Below are 17,855 nucleotides of genomic sequence, written 5' to 3'. Positions count from 1 at the left end.
CTGAAAATGTTATTTATGCTCCATTGAACGTTTTCTCAAAACGAATGGGAGCTACCAATATTAGAAATTATGATAAGATTTCAACAGAAACCAAAAACACAAATATATTCACAAAATTAAACGTTTTTTTAAAATCTTGTGGCATCGAAGTCATATAACCAAGAGTTAGAAAAAAAGCGGTAACCAGAATAAAACTATATCTATGCTCCATAGAACGTTTTCTTCAAACCACTGGGAGCTATCAATTTGAAGATAATGTGCTAATATTTCAAAGGGAACCAAAAAAGTAGAGAAATCCAAAAATAAAAAAAAATCTTCAATCAAAACTTAGAAAATAAACCGAAGTCATAAACAAAAACTTAGAAAAAAGGTGACCAGAATAGATTAGGTTGCCGTAGAAAGAAAAAAGGGGTTTTGGTCATTACTGAGAACTTACAGTTCACGAAAATAGGTTTAAAATTAGTTAATGCTCAAAATTTTTTTCGGAAAATAATTTTTAAAGCATAAACAGATTATAAGTTCAATAGCTTTTAACAGAAGTCAATAAATACGCTCAGTCATGACACAATAGAGAGACACAGATATTTGTCATGCATGGCTAATCAATAAGATATCACAATAAGCCTGTGAAAACAACAACATTTACAGGCAAAAATAAGAAAAATCATTAAAAAGTGCGAGAAGATCGTGTCGAAGCCATTTAAATCATCAGTTTGTCTCTGACAACTTTATCTATTATCCATTGAATTTCTTCATTAAACCAATGGGAGCTATCGATATTAGGATAATGTGATAAGAATTCATCGGGAAACAAAAATACGAAAATATCCAAATTTTTTTAATTCGTTTTTGAAATCTTGTGGCACCGAAGTCATTATACCAATAGTTAGAAGACTAAGCCGCTAAACAGATTCGTTTTTTTAAAGTAGAAAGGAAGGAGGTCCTGTAAGTACTGAGACTCACTCACAGTTTACAAAAATATGTTTTTGATCAGTTAATGTTCAAAAAAGTTTTCGAAAAATTATATATAAAGTCTTTACAGCCATTAGCTGTCCAATCAAAGCACTAAATAGCTTGAATGAAGCTCACTAAAAAATTCATTGCACTTTTAGTCAACGTGTCTATGCGACAGGGCTCCGAAAATTTAGTAAAACCTCAAAAAGAAAATCAAAACTTCAATAAAAATTACAAAAACTCGGAGTCGAAGAAAAAAACAGGTGCGATTCCTTGAAAACAAGTTTTGTTGTTAATTAGGCTTCATTTGACTCTAAAGCAGATTTATCATTAAACAAACCTTGATATGAGAAGTGTCCAGTCTTTAGGTGACCTAAAAATATGAAGTTTTCTTCAAAAAAACAGCTCTCAAATAGAATTCGTATTTTTTATTTGATAATAAACTTCCCTACGAGGCCAGAACTTGTCTTTTTATCACTTTTCGTGTATTAGAAATACAAAATAAATTCATTTTGAGTTGTGAAATGTAATTTTTAATTAAAACTTTTACAGAAAGGATCATAATTTGAAGAAAAATACACCAAAAAGTGAACGAAATCATGCTAAATATCACGTGTTCACACAAAATTGCAATCCTCGATTACTCCTCGAAAATAAGAAAATTCAAAATAATCTTTTTAGTTTCAAATTCTACGCTGGATGGGCTTTTTAATGATACCACTCACGTTTCTCTACGATGAATATATCGATCGGCCAAAATTGTATCAAGAAAAAAACCCATTTGGGTATATAGTTCGTCTCCCACAAGTGGGGTCGGAACAAAAATCAAGACACTACCCCAGCTGATAGTATGAAACAAAATTATTTAAAATGGTAGGTGAATTTTTTTTCTCGACTCTCAAAACATGAACTTATTTTTCTGAACAGTTTCGCATCAAGTTCAGCTCTGTGGTGTTTTAGACTAAAAAAATATCAATGCTCTCTCGATGACAGTACCGAGATTTATCGTAATTTAAAAAAGCAGACAGATGATAAATTTTTTCTCCAATTATATTTTGTTAAGTTTTTAGAAAAACTCTCCCAATCGAGTGGTGAAGAAAATTTTCGATTTTTTAAATGATTTTTGTAGAGTTTTACATATAAAAACGGTTGCTTTAGAAACATCAATCGCCTAGAATTATCATTTGTTACATTAATGTGAAATTCAGTTCAAAGCCCTTTTTTGGCTATATTTTTTTACATAGTTGAACTTAATGTTTCAGCATTTTTTTAAAATTTGGTATTATATATGCGAGGCTGGCTGTTTTCTTCTTCAGTCAAATTTTCAATTTTTGTTTTTCGCATCGTTGCGAAAAAAAAAATAAATGACATTTTGTAGCCCTTAACCGCAAATTTTGATTTTTTTACAATAGAAAAACTACAAAAATTATCGCAGGTTGACACCCCCCACCCCATCACTTTCATTCCAAATTTTCTTTTCTTCCAAGTTGATTTCCAAATTTTCAATTTTTCCAGGAAGACGGCTTATTAAAATAAATTTTTGGGATCGGCATATTGAAAAGGTTGTAAAAAAATTATGGAATGTTTAGTTATTGTTCTAAAATTTAGTATAGATTATCCCAATTTTATAGTAGTTTTGATGTTTTACAGCTCATTTGCTAAATTTTAAGCCAATTTAGCATTTTTTGGCTTCTGATTTGTTTAATTGCTTTCTGTTGGAATTGCAGGGACGGGTTTGGCTCTGAGTATTTTTTAGTGGCTAGACGATTAAAGTTTTTGTGGTTCAAGGATCTGTTTTTGTTGGGAAAAAAGACAGAAAACTTAATCTTGTAAATTTTTTTCTTGAAAATGCCTTCCAATTTTTAGTTTTTTCAACGAACAAATTTGGAGCCTGGAATTGATTGCTTGTTGATGCGTGAGTAGTTTGACGGTTTCGAGTGCATAGACAAAAATTACGTTAGATATACTTGTAGTATCTAAGGAATTATTCGAATTTTGCTAATTATTTTCATCAGTAGTATAATTTTGCGATTTTCTTGAAATTATTGACTCAATCTTGAAAATTTTTTCTGCTGGTTAGGAGCTAATTCATGAACCTTTTTTTCGCATCAAAAAGAAACTCTGAGAAAAAAGACTTCAGTCATCTTAGTGCTCTCAAAAATGCAAAAATCAATTCGAAAATTTAGAACTAACAGCAGAAACTGAATTTTTTTCTAAACTGAGTTATTTGCAAACAATTATTCTCGTCTCATCAAAAATTAGTTCCTTTAAAACACTGGAAGCGTAGAAAAGACCGGGTTCATTAAATGGACATCACATCAAACAAATTTATTTTGAAAGTAAAACTGAAAATTTATTTTTCTCTTTTTTTCGACTCATTATGTCGTCAGAGCCTTTCGCTTCAACTAATCTAATTGCATATAACAATACAGAACATTTTGGGACGTGGTTAATTTGTGGATTACCAGATTGTTAAATTTAACAGAATTGTTTACAATTTGCTTTGAAAATCGGAACGAAATTACTCTTCTTCTCTGTACATTGAGATTTTGCGCTTCAAACTAAACCTTATCAGTCTTCGAGCGTTTTTCTGTGAATTAAAAAACAAAAATTTTAATTATTTGAAACGCTTTTTTAAGTCCTTTTTTAAAAAAAATTCCTATTTCTTTCAAATACTCCGGCTTGAAAGAGTGAAAATGCCAAAGCGTCAAAATTGCTATTAACCAAAATTTCCAAACCCTACTAAATGTGAGTTGTTAGGGACCGCTTATAATTTTCCTCTACTTATTTCTCCTAAATCTTGCTGGTAACACATCTGCGAGATCTTAAAAAAATGATAAGGCCGATAATGCTCGTGAAACTAAAAAAGTATTCGAAAATCCCAAGAAAGTTCAATTCAAATTTAGTGTTCGTTTTGCAATTAGCAATGCAATTACATCCAGAAGTTCATATATTGTTAGTTTTTAACAAAAAAAGTTTAAGACTTAATTGAACGGTAATGAAACTTGAGTAGGTGTCACATGCCGAAAATATATTTTTTTCATTGTTAGTGTTGGTTTTTGCGTGTTTGCGTTTGTGTGATTACCAATGCCATTACCTCAGTAGTCCACAACTTTTGCTCCAGAAAAAACAATGAAGAGTTAAATGAACGGAAACAAAACTTGAGTAAGATCAGAAGCCAGAAAAAATTTTGAACAACGTATTTTGGTGTTGATGTTTGTTTTTGTGTGTTTGTTTGTGAGAATGGGCGCTTCTGTGGTTGTATGCATGTTTGTTCGTGTGTATAATGGGTAATATGTCTACAGGAGAGCGAGAGAAAGAGAAAGGGAACACGATTTTGCTTAGAAGTGTAGGAGGGCTGGTTCATTTTGAAAGTGAAACGCAAAAAGAGGCAGATTGTAAAAACTGTCAGAAATCATGACAAACTTAGAATAATTACTTAAGAGAAATTACTTACAAGAAGTTACCTTTCAAAATTTAGTGTCAAAGTTTCTTTCAAGAACACAAATGCCTCGAAAAGTCTACATGCCTCAAAAAGTCCTGCAAAAAACAAAGAAGACCTTAGTGACTAGACTTTAGTATTGACCAGTCGCCAATGATCTATAAAACTGTTTGTTTGTTTGTTTTGTTATTCTTTATTTTTATGTGTTGGTGTTTTTTTTGTATATGTGTGTTTGTGTGTGATTTTGTTTTGCTGTTCTGTGTCTGTGTCTTTAATATTCTTCAGCACTTTTGTTTCTTGAATGAGTTGAAGGATTTTTTTTGTCTGCATGTGTTGGGTTCAAACAGTACAATTTTCTCCATATGCTTTCAGATAATTTCTAATGGTCTTTCTGGCCTAATTCAAAAGTTGAGGTTGCAACCTTGAGAGGTATGTCGGAACATTCTGTGCTACGCACAGACTCGCACGAGTCGTTTTGTTTGGTCACGAACAAGGCTCTTTTTATTTTTCTTTAGACTTTTATCAAAGATTTACTTAATATGAATTTTTCGTTGTCTGGATATGACTCAACTTTATAAGCACGCCGCTTAAATTTTACGTGGACGCTCAGAAATCATGAAATGTTTGACTTCTTCAAAAGTCTAGTCGGTTATTCTGCCGCAATCACTCCAGCGAGCATCCTTCTTCTTAATTGAGTGATGCAAATTTGCTCTATCGACGCTTTTTTTTAATTGATTTATCTCGAATAAATTTTTTTGTCATAAAAGTTTGAAAACTTACTATTCAATTTTATGGATGGAAATATATGTCCTGGCATACTGAAGCTCGAATAATTCTGATGAAAGTTTTTATTTAGACATAACAAATCAGATTACCAATTTCTTAGTTTTCCTATAAACTGCTCTACTTCAGTAAATTCTTCGCTAGTCTGAGTGAAGCTCAAGTGAGTCAGGTCTCGTAGAAGAGTATTAAAAACTTGGATCTAAAAAGCTGTAAAAGCGCTGGAAATGTATTTTTGCGTCGTAATTCTGTTCATAGCTAGAGTTCATTTTTAAATGAGTACTTATGCACTAGCAATATCTTTTCTCAATAACGGCTGAAAAATCGCTCAGTTGTGGTCATTTCTTCTTCGTTTAATGAGACAAATTTAGACAACGCAGAGTTTTAAAAACAAAGCTTTTCATCGTGTCCTCTTACCAATTTTTGCCCTAATTGCCACAAAATTGATAGTCAATTGTCAGAATTTTCAAGGGGCTTCAAAAGTACTCTAAACCTCTACCGTACAACTTTCAATGAACAAATTTATTGATGAAAATTAAAAAATGCAGATCGATATTGAACATCTGTTATCTTATTGAAAATGTCAAATAAAGCATTTTTGCATTTCACAATTTAAAGGAGAGTTTGCGCGATTATGAACAACAATCTATTCCAATTTTGAATAGGTTTGTTTGTATCTTTGTTGTGTAAATTGTAGTTTTACAATTCGGTTTACTGTTGATATTTGGATGGTTATAAAACATAAGTCAGGATAAGAGAGATTGTAAGAGCCGGGTTATAATTTTGCACATATGAACTCGAACAAAATAATCACCAAAAGCGCCTGAGCGTCTAATTTAATTTCCGTTGCTATGTCCTTTTTTATCAGATATCTTCTATAGCGTCAGCAAAACTGCAAAATTGTTGGAAAAAACTTTTATTTTACTACCTTTGTTTTTCAACACTTGATCAAAAAACAGTTACATTTTTGGCTCTTTTCTTTCATATTGAAACAGTAAACGGTAAAGCTATTATTGATTGTACATGTAAAAAATTCAATTTAATAAGACAAAAAGACATACTTATCCAGACAGAACTTGTTGTGTCCAGACGTTACCATTTTAATTCCAGTTATGGACTTTAAAATTTTTTTGATGAACTGGATACTATTTTAATTTAGAAAAAGAAAACAGGCGCGACAAGTGTAAATAGCTGCGTGGCAGTTTACAGATCTTATGATAATTAACCCGCCCGCTTTAATCGCGGCTAAACTTTGAACCCTAATTTTGAGTCCCATTGGTACCCTTTTAAGTCAGGTGTATTTGGGGGAACTTTATGCTAATTAGAAATTAGCTATCAGTATTCGAATACCGCACTCCCCATTGTTCATGCAATTAACAGCCCCGTTTGATCACCCGTTGAAGCTCGCAATTCATTCAACATTTGTGTTATAATATCCAATTTTACAGCTGTTTAGAAGGGTTCTAAAATTAACCCAACATTGACAGCATGACAGTATTACTGCCATGTCTTGCTGTTTTGTGCTTGTTGTTTGCATTCGGGTGTTCTCTGCAAAATATGGACTGGATTCCTGCAGAATATGACAGAGATTTGCATCCTGGATATCATGATGGTAAGAAAAAGTTTAATTATGTGAACAATCTGCACACGTCATAAAAAAAAATCCCCGGGCTCTTGGTCATAAAAAGTTATTGTAATCAAACAAGGGCATACGTCACTATTACTCCCGGTTGTCATACAGCGTATGCAATCGAAATAATGCTCAAATTAAAATTGCCTTTCGATAACTTTTTGACCATCTCGATTTAGAAAAGTGAAATAGCGTAAGCTAAAGGGGTTTAGTCGGAATCAGCTGAGAGTAATTAACTCTTAAATGGTTCCGGTTACTGAAAAAATGACAAACCGTTAAATTTGGCGTCCTGTTTTCCACCCCTATTCTTCTAACGACCTATATTTTAACCCCGAATTTTAATCCTTATATCATTTCAACCCGATTTTAATCTTTGAAGTCATGGTTCAAAATTGACAGGGACATAAAGCTAACGACTCAAAATTCTGACGTAAAAAAACGATTAGTGAATTAGTTATCTCTTCTAGTCCCTAACTGGAAAGAGGATGGAACTCTAGAACATTTTTTGTTTCATTGCATTTTGAAATCAGCACGATAACTGCCGACTTTGAGCCTACTAATTCTTCCAAAAACAAAGAAATATGTTAAAAGAACAACTAAGTTTACCACTGCCTGGAATTACTCAAAATATCAAAGCTATACGAGCCGCGTTTCCGCATTTAATCAGAATGCCATTTTTTTTGTAAAAAGTGAGTACAATCTTAATGATTCGATTGGAAAGCCGGCCACACGAAAAATTATAAAACAGTTCGATGCCCTAAGTTAAAACTTAACGCCCGCAGCAGCCGTAGCATCCAAAATTTTACCAGTGGTTGAAGTTCTCTCGACACAGTATGCGTTGCCGTCAAAACCAAATCTGATACAAACGTCGCAGCGTTTAAGAAGTAATATGCAAACAGTGTCAATTGATGAACAGTGGGACCGACATTTCGATACACCCGATAAGTTTAAAAAGTTTTTGCGGTTTGAGAGCGGAAAAAATTACTCTAAGTGAATTTTAATTTTTGGTGGTCCGTATCTCATATCGGTTCTCGAAAATTCCAAGTTTTGACTCGCGGATGGAACCTTTAAGTTATCGCTAAAAAATTCTATCAAATGTACACTTTATATATATATATATATATATATATATATATATGTATATATATATATATATATATATATATATATATATATATATATATATTCACGGTATTGCTCCGGCTTGTTTGTATTACCTCCTTCCAAACAATACAGAACAAAAATTGTACAGCCCAATACTTGATGCTTTAGAAGCCTTTGCACCAGGTTCAGCAGATGCCTTGCAAAAGACGCTGCGATGCAAATGTTAAAAATTTTGAATGCCTCATCCGGACAAAAAAACCTAAGAAAAAAAAGTATTAGAGCTTGAAAGGAAAGGCGCAGAACTTGATGGAGACTTAAAGGAATGAAACTGATACTCATTTTTACAGGGTTGTTGCCGATGTGACTTAGTTTTGTATTTGAAAAGATATTGTGTTTGTGTTTTCGTGTTAATTTAAATTTGAAATCCATCTTAATATTTTTGGGCAATAACACAAGGAATATCTTTTTTGGGAAATCAATTATATTTCGCGTCGCAGGAAAAGACATAATAGAAACTGCGAAAATTAGCAAAGACAACGTTAATATGAGGACAAGAAAAGCAAATTCAATGAGGCTTTAGAAAATAGATGTCTTCCAGTTTTAGGAAAGTCAAGTAAAATTTACAATCATTCAATAGGATAAGCTAACTTTATTGAAACTTCCTGAGAAATAACGTAACTAACTTGAGATGGAGTGACAATTTTGACATGAGTTTGGAGCTTGACGCAAGAATTCGTTCAAGCGTTTTGGTACAAATAAACATCGAGGCCATCAGAACCGTTATCTACAAAAGAAAGTGCCGAGACAAGAGATGATATAAAGTAATAGAGATTATTTGAGATCCTCCAATTTTCGATGATAAACCATAACAAAAAAATAGCTTAAATATTTTAAAATTAGCTTTTTTGTTCAGATTTATTCACTCAACGAAAAGTGTTGAAAAAAATAAAACTTGCGAGGAGTTGAAAAAACTGACCCGAAAGTGAACTCGGAACCTTTTTCTTATTAAACAGCAGGTATGACTCGTGGTTATTTATACTCTGACGAATGAAATGAAGGAACTATGAATAGAACCAAAATAAGAAAATTGTCTGGTAGTACACCAAAAAGAAACGGCATCCAATTAATGAGAAGAAAAGTTTGAGTAACCAATTCCTGCTGTTGTGACCAAGGATCAATAATTGAGAAATGGTGCTGGGATACCAACAACATTTCATTTTTTGGGAACTAGAAGATTTGATTTTGCATCGTTAGTCTATTCTTATACTGTTGGACACTTTTAGCTAAAAGACTGTGAGATCTTTTGCTGTTTCTTAAGTCAGTTGAATTCGGCCTTTAATGAAAAAGAAATGCGTTCAACTCTTCGTTTGTTAAAAAGTATTTTTTTTTCTTTGTAAATTTTTTGGACCAAAGACACAAGCAAATCTATCTGTAGAATTCGTAGCAATGCGAATATAGCTTTCTAAGATTATATATATGAGATCTTTGAACAGCCCAATTTTGTCGAAGTAACTAAAAACGTCTATTTAAAACCAACCTATAAATTTTGGAAATTATGCTTCATTGCACTAAATAGGGGTAGAAATAAAAATTATCTAAAAACTTACCGAGTTTTACCTTTGCGTTTGAACAGCAGTCGAGGAGAAATCAGAAAGTGAATACAACAGTCAAACACAATACGTAAACAATAGTTCTCAATAAATTTTTATCTATTTTCCAAAATAAAGCTACTCGTTTTTGAAGTCTGTAATGGTTGGGTATAACAATAATCCCGCTGAAGTTTTGAATTCGAAGGGACCAACAAAGAGGATTTAAATATGCGAGCAGTTTTTCAAGAAAAGTGACGCTCAAATAATATCCAAATTCTTCTGCTTATGCTAATAACTCCAATTTCTAAAAGCCGACTGAATAAATGATGCTGCTTATGAAAATTTGACTGGTGGTAATTTATGATAGTTGTTAATTTAATTTAATATGGAAAAATAACTTAAAATTTAGGGAAAAACGGTCAAACAGAAAAAATCGGAAGAAAGTTTTGGTACGTTTCTCTCAAAAAGAAGTTACATTGAATGTTATGATGTACCCTCGAAAAGTTGCTAGTCATTTGTGATGATCGATTTATGAACTAATGTTAGATTGAAATCAGAGATATGTGTGCTAAATTGAATGTAAATTTTGACCAAAAAAATATTTTTCGCATATTTTGATGTATTTGAATATTTAACAAAAAAATTTTTTAGAAAAACAACGTTGTTGTAAATCTTTCACCAAATAGAGCTTTAATTTGATACTACATGTGTTAGTATGAAAAAGCGTCGAGCTGGAATAAAGTTCATCGATATGCTTGACAATAAAATGGGAACAATTAATGATCTCGTAATAAATGCAAAATGACACGCATAGAAATAGTGCATGAATTGTATGAAAGGCATACAAGAAATTGGATTCCAGAAATGTGTTACAGATATGTCATCAAGAGCTTTAAATCTTGGTTTAGTGTCAAATAGTGTTCATTAAATAATTGCTCTTTAATCGGAGGTTTCCCACTGAAAAATTTTGTTTTCATTTATTCTTTCTTTTGCTTTCAACAATTTTCAAACGCATATCGACTTTCTAACCCGGTATTTTATACTTCTTTTGTTTCTTAAAACTTCTCAAAATCAGATACATGTCGGCAAAAAAGTTTGCGTGAGTTTTCGTATTTTTTTTGGATATTTGTTTTCTTTTTGATTTCTAAAAACTGCTCACAGTCAGATATAAGTTGGCAAAAAGTGTGCGTGAGTGCAAATTTTTGTGCGCCTCTATTGATATATAACGTTTGCAATTACAATCTATATTTTTGCATTCATAAATACTTAGCAGATTAAATACCCTGTAATGTAGATGGTGACGAGAGACAATTGTCGATATCTTCCCAGAATTTTTTTTGCTATGTTATACAGATATGTCATCACATGAGATAAATCCTGCTTTAGTGTCAAATAGTTTTCATCAAGTAATTACTCGTAAATCGGAAGTTTTCGACTTAATTTTTTTCCATTTAGTTTTTCTTTTTCCTTCAAAAACTTTTCAAACGAATATTTGATTTCTACACCGGTTTTTACGGGTAGTTTTTAATTTCATTAGAAAAAAATTGAAGTTTTTGATGTTCAAATTTGGCATGGCAGTCGAATTAAAATTAATCTTATTATTGTTGCCTTAGATGAACGAGAAGAAAGCTTCGAGTACATCTTCCACATAATATACAGAAACTAGCAATTCGTACGTATATTGTTTAATTACTATGCTGTTCATTTATAATCACGTACTACGCAAAAATATTTCAAAGACGAAAAACTTACTGGTTCTCTAATATGTAACCCGAGCATGTGGATTTCTATTAAACCTTCTTAGACAGTGAAATTGACTCTTTTCATTCCCTTTTCAAGGCCAATATAGTAGATTCTCTTACCTTTTTTTGTCACACTACGGATAATTTTACGGTAATCATCGGATGATATTTATACTTATTTTTACCGGCGATATCACAATGACAATACCCGTTCGGAAAAAATTAAGCTTATTTTTAATTCAATTTGGGTAAAATAGATACCCCAGGCGATACCAAATGGATATTAATTACCCTCAAATGAAGTTTATAGCAGTTATATTAGTCATTCTTCCTTCTTTTGTGCAATTTTATTCACTTGGCCGTTTTTCGTCTGATGCATTATTTTGATATCAAAAACTCAATAAACAGGCAAAGCAAGTAAAAGGCAATAAGTGACTGAGCAGGTATACTCTTCTCTAGGTATGCTAATCATCAAACTTTTGAGGAGATATAAAATCATGTTGTGAAGGGAAGGAAGTTCTTAGAGTTTGAACCCAATTCTAAACTTCAACGCCCCCCCCCCCCGCTATGTCCTTCTGCTCATGCTAATCTGTTGCAAATTTCTGACAAGAAAAGGGTTATGTTTGCACAATCGAGTACAAGGTATGCTCATCTTTCAAGTTAGTGCAAGACAATAAATTAAATGGCAAAGTTCTAGGTTGAGTTCTGCTCCCACTGATTCTGAATGAGGCACCATCTTTTGTTTTGCGCGATATATAATTGCGTGAAGTTTCCCGAGATATAGTTCCGCATTTTCCCAGCAAAATAATAAAATTAATATGCTTTGAAAATTTGAATTTAAGGAGAAAGCAAACTGTAATATCTTACCTAAGCATAAACCGTTGTTGTTCCAATTTAACAGTTTTAACAAAATATGGAAAACCTCTTAACAACCTTGAGATTTTCTGATTTTTTTTCGTATATACACAAGTGCCATTTCGTTTAAAAATTACTATTACTTAAAAAAATTGTCTTTCACATTTTTTTAATAAGATTTGAAAGAAAGAAAGAAAGAAAGAAAGAATTTATTTATCCAGTATATCATCAACAACAAACAATATAATATATTAAGTGTTCACGATGAGACCCGGAAAAGACGGAGAAAACGGGGTCCTGCGACCCTCCAGGTAACCGCTCTGGTTACATATGTTGTTTATTGATGGCAGAATTAAGTTATAACAGCCTATGGGAAACAAAATTATATATATATATATATATATATATATATACTTCACATGTTGGTTTCTGGTTGAGACATTCTGGAAAGTTTTCTGGAAAAATTCATTAAAGTCGAAAAATGGTGATATCTCGCAAACTAGAAGAGACAGAGGGGTCAAACGTTCAGGCCCGAATCAGGGCTCAAAATTGAACCTCATGTAGCATGCACGCAAGAGGGTTAACTTTTGGAAATTTTTTTTCAGCTGAATATATGTTTCACTAGATCATCATTTTGGGGCAAAAAAAAACATTTTTTTTAGTGATCAATTTTTGAAATTTTTGATAGATTCATTTGATGTATTTCTGGAGGCAGTATTCTCTTGCATTTGAGAAGGTTGAATAATTTGCTAGCACGGTATTTTATCGTAAATCGCTCAGTTTTCGTTTTACAAAGAGATTCAACAAGAAGGGCGTGTTCATTTGATCATGTCATTCTAGTGTTTTTCGAAAAATAAAATAAATTATTCGAAAACTCTTGTTTATGCAGGTTATTGATAGAATTTAGTACAAACTTGAGTAATTCGTATACTTGAAGCTCTTAAATCGGAAGGATTTGGTTTTTTTTTCAAAAATATCATTACAACTCTCACCTCTGTTTCTGAAATAATTGAATATCAAAATTTTCTTTTGCAATTTTAAATATGGTTCAAAGTTTTTGTAGCTACTGCAGCCATGAACCACAAATCCTTACTGAATAATGAGTTGCACATTACTATTATGTTATCGTATTAATTGGGAACGAGGAACGAAGTGTCGAAGATTAGATAAAATGCCTGATTGTTTCCCGAGTCTCATTTTCTACGCTGTCTACATGCAAGGGAAATGAAAGTTCGTTATCAACATAGACACCTAAGTATTTACAGACAGGTTTTATTTCTAGAAGCTAAGAGATTAGGAAGAAGGTAGAATGAGAAGCACTAGATTTAGTTTTCGTTCGGACTGTTTTGATTAAGTTATGTTTTAGCCTATTGGCATTCAGCCAGTTATTGGTTATTAAGATTGAGTAGGTCAACCTCATTGTCATTTACATTACAGTTCATAGTGATCAAATTGGTTTTGTCGGCAAAGATTAGTACGTCAACAGGCGGACAAGACAGAGGGAGATCATTAATATAGGTAACGAACAATAATGGAACGAGAATGGAGCCTTGGGGTACACCCGTAGTTACTTTCCGCCATTCAGACAAGTATCCATTTGCTTCTACCCTCTGAATTCTATAAGAGAGGTACGATTTCAGCCAACTAAGAGCGTTGCTCTTAAAACCATATCTTTTCAATTTGTACAGCAGAATTTTGTGATCTACAGTGTCAAAGACTTTTTGTCAAATCAGTGAAGAAACGGTGAATGTTTTTTGTCCTATTGAATCTTATTTTTTCAAGCAGTTCAATAAGAACAAAGATTGTGCCGTGTTTGCAACAAAAGGCGAATTGTTTTCCATAAAGAAGCATAAAATTTTCTAGAAAATTTATATTCTGTTATACATTGCATGTTGGTAAATTTTTCTGAATACTTTAAGTAGCGATATGGGCCGGCAATTATTTCGATTCGTCTTGGAACCCTCTTTTCTGTAGTGGAATTACTTTTCCTTTTTTTAATTTCCGATTGGAAAACGTCATTTCTGTCAGACATTTTTATGAGATAGACCATATAAAGAAAAATTTTATGAGTAACTGACTTCAGAATGAGGTTACTAATGTAATCGTCCCCTGAAGTTGATTTATTGTCTAGACAATCGAGGATACACTTTATTTCTGCTGGAGTGACATCATAAAGAAACATTTTTCATCTACACGTTCAATTACTGGTGCTGGAGTTTTGGGGATTTCTTTTGTGAGAGAGTCCGCTACGCTTGTAAAGAAATCGTTCAATTGATTAGTTTTTTCAGTAGACGTCTGGTTGTTTTCATTTATAATATTATCTAGAACGGGTATGTTTTCTTTTGTTTTCATTTTGCCGTTTATGTCATTAATGAGTTTGTAGATTTGGCTTGATTCTACGGTACAACTAATAAACTTATTACAATAAAGAATTTTCGACTTTTTGAAGGAACTCTTAAAAAAATTTCAAATTTCCTAAAAATTCACTTTGAGAGCTTCATTTGTGGCGTCAGATTTCCAAGCTTCGTACGCCTTGTTTTATTTTGATCAAAAAGGTTTCTTCATATTATCAGACCAGGCAGTGATTGTCTTTGTTTTATCTTTTAGCGGATTTGAAGGGGGCAAATTCAAGTAGTGTTGAATCGAATGTATCATGAAATATCTGGAACTTTTTGTCCACGTCTGGTTCAATATTCAGCTGATTTTGAATATTTCTTAAATTTTCAGTTAGTATTTGATTGAACTTTTTTGTTTCTCGATGATTTGAGAGCAAGGATGTGTCCCTATACACTTGGCATGAGGTTGAGCAATCCGGTTTAAGGTCCCATCTCATTAGAATAGGGTAGTGATCTGTGATGGCCTCATTCTCTAACACCTTGAAGCTTGGGTTCAGCACATTCTGGTGGATAAAATGGTCAATGAATGTTTTTGAATTTTCGGTGACACGTGGAGTATTTTCCGGCTATATTTCAAATCCATTGGCAATTATTGCATTTTTATGTTTACTAGGGACGAGAGTTGTAGTAAGAGTGTCAATGCTGAAATCACAACAGATCATGACGGGAACGCTGATTGAGTTATTTTCTTCTAAAATTTATTGTAAATGGTAACTAATTTAAACTGATATCTCTCAAGCGCTATATCTGCGGAGATTGCTTCATCAAAGTCTAAAAAGCTTTGTCTAAGGATGGTGCAGTTTTCTTTCACTTAAATCATTACACCTCCATATGTGGCTCCCCCATTTTTTTGGGTATAGACTTGGTTGTACCCCTTCAAGATATAGCTTGGGAAATGATCATTATTGGTTAGCCATGTTTCAGTTAAACAAAAAACATCAGACGGAGACTCAAAGCCTAAAATTAGTGCTTCCAGTTCCTCAAGTTGAGTTTTTAAAGATCTGATTGTTAACTGCAGAGCAGATAGATGAATTGGAGAGTTGGCAGTTGGTAAGATATTGGCGGAGTTAGAAGTCACGGCCGGAAATACCGGCCTATGAAAACAACAAACACTGTAAAGCATCTTCAAAATCATAGTTTAGAGCATTATCGTCATCACACAAAACCAAAAATTCTCTATCATTATGGAATGTGTATAGTATACTGCCTTCCTTGGTCCACACTACAGAAAGTCTGTTGTCACTTTTTATCATGTTTACGAAAGTTGGTCTTGCTCTGCTGAGGTCTTCAAATATCTTGACTTGGCGTCCATTCTCGAAAAGTGTTCTCTTTTTCTTCATAATGTAAATTTTTGCCATTCTTCGGGAGAACTGTACGATGAGGGGTTTCGTTCCCTTCTTTGCACCGAGGCGATGGCAATTGATATATCCTTGACATCTACAGTTGCGCCTAAGTTACTTGTAATTTGCAAGACATTATTTATAGTAGACTCAGGAGGTCCAAGGACAGGGAAGCTGTTTGTAGTCTTGAAAATTGTTTCATACACATTGAAATTCTCTAAGTTTTCGAGTCGGTTATAGGTCTCTAGATTTTCTGCTTCACATAGGCTTCGTAGTTCAACTTTTCCTGCAATTGTCACGTTGTCGACCGCAACACTTTCCAGAGTTGCACATTTCGCCCGTGCTACAGCAGTGTCAACTGTTTCACTTATCCTTGCTCTTAAATTATTTAAGATTTGATGGATAAGAGCAGGGATAGCTGCTTCAATTGAAGTTTTAATTGCTTCCTCTATAGATTTCGATGTGTCAGTTTGTTGTTCGTCCGTGTCACTTATTGGGGATAATTCTGTATGATCCTTTTGTTACTGGTTCTCGGAACTGGTGTTTTGTCATGAAATCTCAATCCTGGTAGGTCAACGTTTACCTCAGGCACAGTTTTCTCGCTGTTCTCTTGATGGTTTCTTTTTTCGGTCTCAGTTGCCATCTCACATTTGTTTATCATATCTAACGGGAAACTTTTTAAAAAGTTTATCACAACAATTAGGCTATCCTTTAATCACACTTATCTATTCTCGCTTTTGTACTTTCATTTATTTTCGTTTGTTTGCATTCTTAAAATATAAGTTGTTTTCTATTTTTGTTTCTTTATTTTAGTTAGCACAGAAAGTAAGAAATTGCTGCGTCAGTGGTTGACAAAGGCATGCCGTAATGAAAACAACAATGGAAAATACCCGTCTTTTCTTACGCTGATCGTCCTCTAACATGCTCAGATAATTTGAATTTTTGCACGAGTTATAGTTATCTTGCAAGATTTTTGCGCGATCACCTTTGGAAATTGACTGAAGGTACAAATACATTGGTAAACACCAGAAAACCTGTATTCAAAGCATTTTTCTAGCTCCGCTAATATAATGTTTATATTGCAACGTCATTCGCAACCCTATCTAACCAAAACTCTGTTTCGACAGTAAGTTTTGATGTTGACAGTCTCTCGCTTTGACAAAAATATTTAAATAACAAAATGTGATAAAAGATGTATAGGAAAACACGAGAACTTCAGTCAAAATCACAATTTGTTCATGACAATTTACCTTGCAATAATATATGACGTTCTAAAGCTTGGTCCTTAGCCTTGGACCAAGGTTTGAAAAGTCTTAGCAAGCCTTAAGGCCAGAAAGGTAAGATCAAGGCTGATTTAATTTTGAAGGCGTGCGTTACATTGCAGAATTACTGACGGAGACTTCAAAACCTCAAACTCGAACTTTTCAGCGGCACAGTTTGTTTGACTCTCGTACCGCTAGAAAGCTACTCTTTATTAAATTTTATTAACGCCACTGTCTAATTTTGCCAAGTTAGCTGTGACTTAATTCGGTATCTTTAATAAATGGATCAACAAAATACTGTGGTTGTATATATTAGTTTGCTTGATCATATTCTCCATTAACAGACAAAATTTATTCCATATACAGCAATTAGCCCGAGTCCTGAGCACACCTGGTCAGAAAAAGTCATGCAATCATTTTTTTCTTTTTCTCTCATTTGACATTTTGTCCTTCATGTTAAACTAGACGCTTTGCTTGTGATGGCAGGCGTATGAATATGCATAATTCAGAATTTATTCTTTTGTTTTTGAATCCATGATTAATGACCAGTTGATACTGCGTCTCAAACATGCAGACAAAGGAACCGACAGCTTGTCTCGTAGCAAAATGTAGAGAACTGACAGCCAGAAACAGCTAATGCATGTTTTTACTCAACTTTGAACTTTGAAATATTCAATTTATCGAAGCAATTATTGTAGCACATGTTTTTACAGGTTTCTAATTTTTGTTTGTTATATTAACATTGCTAGACATTAATAGAG

At 33.1% G+C, this 17,855-nt stretch overlaps 1 protein-coding gene across 9 annotated transcripts in view; it reads left to right on the top strand.

The window, feature by feature from the left end:
• The window catches only part of LOC142342191 (gamma-aminobutyric acid receptor subunit alpha-6-like), a 138,348-nt gene that overhangs the window by 112,236 nt on the left and 8,257 nt on the right, over positions 1 to 17,855 (top strand). Inside the window, exon 2 of one of the 9 annotated variants that reach the window (XM_075393430.1) lies at positions 6,557 to 6,788. The exons of 7 other annotated variants lie outside the window; for them this stretch is intronic. In XM_075393430.1, coding sequence (XP_075249545.1) covers positions 6,665 to 6,788 — 124 coding nt within the window. In that variant the 5' untranslated portion in view covers positions 6,557 to 6,664. Of the gene's footprint in view, positions 1 to 6,260; positions 6,789 to 17,855 lie in introns of those variants that run through there. One more of the 9 variants, XM_075393427.1, reaches the window with a different exon arrangement.

This window comes from Convolutriloba macropyga, chromosome 7 (genome assembly GCF_964194025.1).
Source record: "Convolutriloba macropyga chromosome 7, txConMacr16.3, whole genome shotgun sequence".
Classification (NCBI taxonomy): Eukaryota; Metazoa; Xenacoelomorpha; order Acoela; family Convolutidae; genus Convolutriloba; species Convolutriloba macropyga.
The sequence above is the reverse complement of the archived record's forward strand: the minus strand, read 5'-3'. Positions and strand labels throughout refer to the sequence as shown.